Consider the following 8720-nt stretch of genomic DNA (forward strand, 5'->3'; position numbering starts at 1 on the left):
GGTGCAGGGGCCATTGCCTGAGGAAATTCTATGGGGTCTACCCCTGAGGGGGGGAAAGTGCAAACATTGTTTTAAAATGAACAATGATGTAAAAAATATATATATAAAGAAATTTTAAAAAGAAAATAGAATTATACTAACACTTCAAGAAAAGTACTCAACTCTACACCAGTTAGGAATTGTTTATGTAACCTGTTTTAAGATCACCAAGGAAAACTGTAAAATTAAAATGACACCAAAGATTTAAATAAATGCCATGACTTCCAATAATGACTTATAAAAATTACGCTAATCCCTGCACCAGAACCTATAAATTTGAAGTAATTTTAATCAGTATTCTAACTGGATGGTTTGAGCAATAAACATTTTCCTGGACATCGTATGAAAGAGTAAAGGCAGAATATCCAAGAGGCTACAAATCCATCATAATAAAAGCCATCTGGCTCTGGCAGTGGGGCCTGGGCTGGCTTCGGGCTGGCTTCGGAGGTATGTGACCTTTCCCTTCAAACTTTCCCACACTTAAAAGGGCCTTGTGTTTGCTTTAAATGTGATTTGCTGTCACCATCTTGAATTTCTTAATAAATTTTAAACCAGAGGCCCTCGACCTTCCTTTCCTATTACCCTGCAACGGTGATATAGTTGGCCATGACCAGAACAGATAAAACAAAACAGAGCTCAGAGGCTGATCATGTAGATAAGAGTCTCTGATGTAAGGAGAAAGTTCCGTCAGAGATTCACAGAGAAAGGCGAAGTGGTTTAGGGATGGTTTGAAAATAACCACTTGGTTTTTGTTTTGCTGTTTTGTTTTGATTTTTTGAGGAAAAAAACACACCTAAGATGCAGAAGGGTTAAACATTTAAATATGATCTTGTGTCTAAATGTGTCTAAACTATGAAGACAGTAGACGATAGTCATGTTAGGGAGTCTGTGACTGCCGGGGGATAGAGTTTTGTAACCAAACACCCAAGCACAGTCAATAAGGCAAAATAATGATGGTTTTGATTACCCCCAAATAAGGATTTTTTTCCAGGTAAGGACAAGAGAGAACTTGTGGAGCGTAGCTGTTTTCAGTGACACAGATAGTCAGGGACCAACATAAAAAGTAATATGGAGGCACAGCAAATCAAAAAGAGAAAAATCATTAAAAAAGGGGGCAAAGGATACCACAAGCCAGTACTTTATATAGAGGAGAGGCCATTTCCATGGCTGGTAGCAAACCAAAATATCCCGACTTACTTGTAAGCAGAGAGATGAAAATTCAAACAATTTGACACCATTTTATATCTATTTTTTAAGATTCATTTATCTATGCATGCAAGAGTTGGGGGTACAGGCCAGAAGGGGAGGGAGGGGGCAGCTGGACCGGGATGTGAGAGGCTTCACCAGAGACAGATTGGGGAGCAGAACCGGCAGATGGACAAAATACACTGCTGAGGGGAGCAGCAGGCGGGTCAGGAGAGGTCTGCCGCGCCTGAGGGCCAGCGCCCTGGCCGGGGATGAACTCCTGCTGCAGGGGCTGGTGATAGCGCCATAGTGCTGCGTCTGAACCCCTTGAGCCACCAGGGAAGCCCCGTTTTTTATCTATTAACTGTTCCAAAATGAGAAGCTGGGAGCCAAGAGGAGCCCGGAGCCCGGAGGTGCGGATGTGCCAGCCGGTCCTGACGGCGAAGGCGGGGCCCGCTGCCTCCGGACCTGGGCACTGCGGCCATCCTGCTCCGGAGGTAAGTGTTTGAGCTAAACCCTACGTCTTGGGGTTCATCTCCGTGTTTCTGTGGGCTGGTGTTCATGTACGTGTCCGAGCAAGAAAGACAGAGGTTTAAAATGTGACAGACCATTGCCCAGTGGTTAGAACCTGGGGCTGATACGCCCTGAACAGCAGCAATGGAGCAGGACGCAAAGAGGAGAGCAAGCACTGCACCTGTCACGCGTCACAAACGCACTGGCAGTAAGCAGGAACACGTGCAAAGGAGAGATAACACAGGGTCGGAGGAGTGGGAGGAAGGGAGAGAACAAGGGGGAGATGAGGGAGGTGAAATGACTTCAATAGCGAAGGAAAGAAGGCTACGTGGAAACACAGACAGACCTGCAAGAACAGGGCTCGGACGCCCCTTCCAGGGCGGCTGATGAGACTTTATCCTTCCGCTCCTAGAAAAAGCAGCTCTCTCTAGAGGAAGGCCCCATGGAACTGGATGAAAACATTCAGACATGAGTGCTTGCTTTTGTCTGTCTGGGGAAGACAGAAAAGTGGCCCACTTTTACTTATTTGTTTTTCTTTATTTTTAAAAGATGTGTTCATTTATGCATCCAGGACTGGGGTACAGGCCAGAGGTGCAGGGCTAGTGAGAGGCTTCACCAGAGACAGAGTGGGGAGCAGGACAGGTAGATGGACGAGGTACACTGCTGAGGGGAGCAGCGGGCGGGTCAGGAGAGGTCAGTCGCGCCATGTGGTCACCTCCAGGACGGGGATCAAACTGTCACTGAAGCGACTGCCACTGGCTTGCGCCACCAGGAAGGGCCAAACCTGCCCACTTTAATTACATCTTTTTCCTCTCACCAAACATTTATCTTTAAAAGGAAACCCAGCTCTTACCTCCACAGACCAGGCAACCAGCTCATGTTCTAACCTCGACGAGGAAATGGTTGTGGAAGCCAAAGGCAGGCTCGAAGAGCAGCATCGGTCTGGTTCTGTCCAAAGCCGGAGGGTCCGGAAGGTGTCGTGGAGTGTCTGTCAAGTCACTCCAGAGCAATACAGATGGCTAACACCGCCTACTTCTTTTGCTTTGAAATCTAGTGTATGACTCCACTGGAAAACTTGGGAGCAACGTGCTTCACGGGAACATGGACAGGCTGGGGTCGTACAGCGAGTGCATCTCCGCCCAGGCGGAGAGCGGGGGCTTCCAGGGCCAGTACTGCAAGCTTCAGCTTCCGCAGGTGAGTGTGGCCCCATCATGCCTTCAGCGACTAGCGAATGTTGTGATTGGTGACCCAGCGCAGCTCCCCGAATGCTTTACTTAACTGAAAAACAAACAAAAGACACCTGTTCGGATGCTTTGCAAAAGTTAAAAATAGATGAATGCTCCCCAGAACGGTGAGGGAGATGCCCATGGAGAGAGAAATTTAAACTTAAATGTCTTTTTCAAACCATGCACACAAAAATTAAAGACTGCTGTGGCCTTGCGTTCCCCAGGGTGAAGTCTACTACAGCATGGGCCTGTGTGTACCTGATTCTTGTTCCGAAGAGGATGTGACCGCACTGTCTCAGCTGGGTAGGCCCAGAGGGATACGCAGTGAAATTCTTGTCTCAGCATAAGGTTTGAATTCCCCCAACTCCTGGGAGCCAAGGTGGGCCATTCCTTCCCACTGAGCCTGCCTTTCATCGTTATAAACCCAGTGAGGCAAGACTAGTGGACTTTTGGGGACTTGGGAGGAGAGGAAGAGAGTTGTTAGGGAGGAGAAAGACGACAAGATTATTTTGTAATAGAATTGTGCTCCGAGTTCACTCCCCAGCCAGGGGGTGACCCACATGGCACAGCAGACCTCGCCTACCCTCCCGCTGCTCCCCTCAGCAGTGTACTTCGTCAAGCTGCCTGTTCTGCTCCCCACTCTGTCTCTGGTGAATCCTCTCACCTCCACACCTCTGGCCTGTACCCCAGTTCTGTATGTATAAATAAATAAATCTTATAAATCTTCCTCACCGACCACTGCCTGTTAGGTCTGAAGATAGGAGGTGGGTGGTATTCAGTTTCCATATTGTGTTTTCCGTGGTGGCTCATGAGTGGCCATTGTGAACTAGGAGTGTGTGAGGTGTTGTGTTGTGTTGTGTCGGCTTAGCGTCAAGCCCAGCAATGGTCCTGGTTATTCCCTCCCAGCTGTGTGATCCTGAGCAAGTCACTTATTCCCCCAAGCTTCAGTCTCTTCACCTGTACAGAGAGGCGACAAACTTGAGTCTGGTTCTAATGTGCTGCTTTACAGTCGCTTCTGACCTTAACCAGAAGTCAGAGTCCATCGTAGTTCACATGAAAACTGATTTGATCCCCTCAAAATCTTTCAAATTTTTCAAAGGAAGAGCTTTGAAGCCCAAGATTTTTGCCATTAGTATCATCTGCGTTTATTCTGGTTCTCCAAATGAGAACTAACACTTTACATGAGAAGGAAAACACTGTTTTTCTAGTCCAGACCACTTCCGGCTGCTAATGTGCGGTTTCCCCCTCGAGGAAGCAATTCTGACATTAACCACTTGGGGTGGTGTTGATGTCCCAGATTAAGGGTTAAACCCACAGACTGTCCCCCACTCCAGACAACAGTCAAAGGTGGAGAACGAGGTTTCTTTCCAATCTGGCTACAAATCAGAAGGTCCCTGAACACGCTGCTCAAATTCCATAATTTGCTGTCACCACCCATGGAGAGCAGGGAAACACTTCCTTTCGTTTCTGGTTTATTCTAAAGGATAAAGCTCAGAAACAGACATATGGAAGAAATACGCAGGGCAAGGATATGGGAAGGGCACAGGCTGCCCACCCCCCTCAGGAGAAGAGCAACTCTTTCTACACCCCCATGGCTTTCTAGACATTTTATGGAGGTCCCATTATTTAGGCTTGATTGATTGAATCACTGGCATTGGTGATCAGCTGAACTCCCAACCCCTCTCTCCTCCCTAGAGGTTGGGGATGGGGCTGAAATCTAATCTGGTCATGGTGTTGGCTCCTGTCACTGCTCCTTCTCCAAGCGTGACCTTATCAGCCTAAACTCAGATTTGATCTAAAAGTCCTCAAATTAGCTCCTCTCCCTCCTCCCACTCAGGGTGTTAGAAGGGATCTGGGAGCTGTGTGCCAGGGAGAGGCAATGAAGCACAAATGCAGCTTTCTTACTATCTCATAATTTCACACACGCTATTTAGAGTCCTCTTTTAAAGTATTACTATGAGTTTTCAATAATCTTAAGTGGACCTCTGAATTGGTGATTAACTCCAGGGTTCGGGCACATTATTTATCTATTTATCTAGTCGCATATTTTATGTGTTGCTAAAAAGAAAACCAGTGGTCATACATCATATATCAGCTTGAATTCTTGTTGGACAAACTAATGTTCTAGAAACATAAATTTGCAGAGCTGTTGTCAACATTTATTAGTATCGCAAGTCAACCCATAACTCCCTATAATTGAGATTTACTTATTAGCTGGCTAAGGCTACTTTTAATAGTCATAGCTGACATTAGGATAGAGTAGATGGTAAGAAGCAATTATTAGAAATAAAAAGATCTTTGGGGGAAAACAGGCTGCTGGTTTTCTTTGTGACTTGGAAAATGGAAAGACACAGTTAAGGCTTCCTGGTGGGTGGATTAGTGGCACTTGGTCTTGGCTGTCCAGGGCTTTTGCTGGCTTAGCACAGAGGCTGCCGACAGACACAGGACTATCTCTGCCCAGGGGAGAAGGTCCCCATCTGGAACGGATTTGTCAGCTACCCCTTAAAGCTTTTTGTTAGAGTCACCAATGTTTTCTACAGATGTGGCAACCCTGAGCTTAGCAATAGCAGGCAGAGGCAGCTGTGCAAACATCTGGAGCAGGAGAACCGGGGTTCACATGTGGAGACTGTAGCCAACAAACCAAGAACTGAGCCCAGTATGGCCAAGAGAGGGAAAGGGATCCTGGACAGGTCAGAAGTTATAGCTTTTAGGCCAGAAAACCACACAGCCTGAAGTTTCAGCCTATGGGCTTTGCATGTTCCTGAGAATAAGAATATGTCACTTCAAAGTGGGCATCTAGATAAAATTCATGTGTGACGGTCCCCAGCCAGGTTGTGGTCTCACCCCCCACAACTCACCTCTGTGTATTTCAGCAACACTTACTGTGTTGGTTTCCTGGGGCTCCAGACACAAAGTAAAGGGGGACTTAGATATATCACCCCAATCTCTACCGCTGTCATCAAGTGACATTTGTGCCTGTGTGTCTGTGTCCACATTTCCTCTTTATTTAAGGACATCAGTCACACTGGATTTGGGGCCCTACAAAATCTAGTAAAGGCTTTTTTTTAAGTTGAGCACATCTGTAAAGATCTTATTTCTAAATAGGCCGCACTCACAGTTCTCAGAGCTTAGGATTTAAACCTTTGAGACGGACCTAATTCAACCGCAAACATTATCTCATAGCTAGTTTCTAGTTTGGCTAGATTATCTGAGATCCCTTAAATGAGACAGGGATTCAGTGACTCACTGCCACTTAGCTCAGGGTCTGCCATTAGAATGTGCTAGATGAGCATTAGATTAATCTGAACAAAGGCAACCCCCCCCCCTTACCAACTCATGGGGACAGGGGTGGGATAGCTTAGAGCTGAAAAAGAAGGGGTTTGGCTTAACACTGAGCTAGCAGATTTTATCTAGGTTGGACTTTGAGGGGCTCAGTACTTCTATCCTGAGAGACTCACCCTCAGTGTTCCTCCTGGGAAGTTTCACACCCTTGTTTGATGATCACACTGTCCCAGCTTGGAGGGGCAGAGAGCAATGAGTTCTGAGCCACTCAACAATCAATGTTTACAAGCCTTTTACCATAAGCTACCAAGTGGGTACAGGCCAGAGTTAGGGGTGGGTGAGAGGATTATTCACCAGAGGCAGAGTGGGGAATAGAACAGGCAGATGAGTGAAATACACTGCTGAGGGGAGCAGTGGGAAGGGGAGGCCTGTCGTGCCATGTGGGTCACACCCCTGGCTGGGGATTGAACTTGTGCCGCAGTGGCTGTGGACAGCTTTATAGTGCTGCACTTTAACCCCTTGCACCACCTGGGAGGGCCCCTGTCAGGCGAATTTCATCTTGGAGTGGTAGAAATGCAGATCTCAGGTTCCTCCCGGACCTGCTGGGTCAGCAGCCTGCAGAGGGGAGGCAGCAATTGTTTAGCAGCCCCCAGGTAACTCTGAGGTTGCTGAAGTTCCCATCCCCACTCCAGGCCTGCCGCCAGCATCTTAGCAAAGGATTTCTTTTGGTGACTGACTAATTAGCTGCGTCCTCATTGGGGCTTCTGAGCTTCATTTTAAGGGGTACTTTCCCCAGCCCACGGACATCGGTTGTCGTTTTCCATCCCAGCTTGCACTCTTCTCTCTTGCTGTTAAAAAACGGAATTGAGGCCTTCCCTGGTGGTGCAGCGGGTTAAAGCATAGCACTGAGAATCTAAAGCTGCTTCCACATGAGTTCGATCCCCGCCTGCCCCGGAGGTGACCACATGGCGCGGCAGACCTCTCCTGACCCGCCCGCTGCTCCCCTCAGCAGTGTACTTCGTCGATCTGCCTGTTCTGCTCCCCACTCTGTCTCTGGTGAAGCCTCTCACTGCCCCTGAGCCTCTGGCCTGTACCCCAGTTCTGTATGCACAAATAAATAAATCTTTCTTTAAAAACAAAATATCGAGCAGCGATGGCATGTCATTCCCAGTGTTTTGCCCTGGAAGGAGGCGAGAGGCGGGGCAGGCTGAGAAGTCAGGAGGCTTCTTTCACTGAGAGGAGGCCCTAGCTCGTTTACCTAGCTCATGCATTTCAGCATCTTGGCACCTGTTTGCTGTACCTGTAAATCAGATGTTAGAAGTTAACATCAAAGCTTGGCTTTGAAATAATAGATGTGACAGCTCTTAGAAAGTGCAAAGTGTTCCTCGTAAAGGTTATTAATACAATCGATTTCCCTTTTCCTCCTTAGATATTTTGCGCTTCAGAGATATTTCCTTTTTGGCAACCTCCCTCTCTCTCTTTGCAATAAATTCCTCCTCCCCGGCTGCTGGGGGTGTGGCCAGATGTGCAGCCAGGACCACCCCCCGCGACACATTCTCTGCCGTGTGCCTGTGAGTTCAGGGCCTGAGCTCTGGGGCTCGGGCTGGGGTCTTCACCGCGCTGCAGAGCGACTGTGGCTCACCGGCTGCCCCCACCGCCGGTTTTCCACTCACTGAGTGGAGTCTGGGCAGAGAGTCCGTTGGCAGGAGGTGGCCGTCCACCTGCAGGGGGGAAAGCAGCAGTGTTCAAGGGGGAGGCTGGCCACACCTGATGGCACGGGTTTCGGGGCCCCTGGGAAATGCACCCTGCCCCACAGTATTTCTGCTGCGGTCATGGGGCGGCTGGAGAGTCAGGGCTTTTAGTTGAAGCTCTACTTCTCCCGCCCTCTCTCCACAGACTTGCCTCTGACTCTTGTTCACCACAGACTTTGTTCCCCAGGAGTGGACTCGAGGGGCGGGAGCTAGTCATTTGATGAGTTGCTCCATGTCTATCTATCACCCCATCACCAGCATCAAGCACTACTGCAAGAACATCTAGCGCCAAATGATAGATTAATAAACTGGCTTAATTTACATTTAAAAACCCTGGTGAGGAGGGCTTTTCTCTTAAGTGCCTACTCTTCACCTTCTGCTCTGCACAGCCTTTCATGTGTGTTAGTTGGGTTTGTGTTGGTTTTTACAAACCCTATGTCCTATCAGCTGCAAATACCTGCAGCGTTTTGCTTGTGATTTTTAAAAATAATGATTATAAATTTAGTGAAATTCATTATTGTTTTATTAATTTCTTTCATTGTTTATTCTTCAAAGCAGAAGGAAAAGAAAAATACCAGATAGTTTCACTTATAGGATCAGTAAAAAAAAAGTAATTATAATGCAATTAAAATCAGTAGGCAGCTATAAACCAGAGACATGCAGCAGGGAGGAGAAAGTCGGCACAAAACAGGGTGGGAAGAGCGATGGGACTATGGGGGTGGCT

The 8720-nt window shown here is 47.7% G+C and overlaps 1 protein-coding gene across 1 annotated transcript in view; it reads left to right on the plus strand.

The window, feature by feature from the left end:
• LOC101620395 (nose resistant to fluoxetine protein 6-like) overlaps positions 1-8720 on the plus strand; it is a 35682-nt gene that overhangs the window by 9764 nt on the left and 17198 nt on the right. Inside the window, exons 2-4 of the mRNA XM_004684018.2 lie at positions 2792-2931; positions 3188-3266; positions 7675-7816. Coding sequence (XP_004684075.2) covers positions 2792-2931; positions 3188-3266; positions 7675-7816 — 361 coding nt within the window. The remainder of the gene's footprint in view (positions 1-2791; positions 2932-3187; positions 3267-7674; positions 7817-8720) is intronic.

Source organism: Condylura cristata, unplaced genomic scaffold, assembly GCF_000260355.1.
Source record: "Condylura cristata isolate star-nosed mole 26May11 unplaced genomic scaffold, ConCri1.0 scaffold00016, whole genome shotgun sequence".
NCBI lineage: Eukaryota > Metazoa > Chordata > Mammalia > Eulipotyphla > Talpidae > Condylura > Condylura cristata.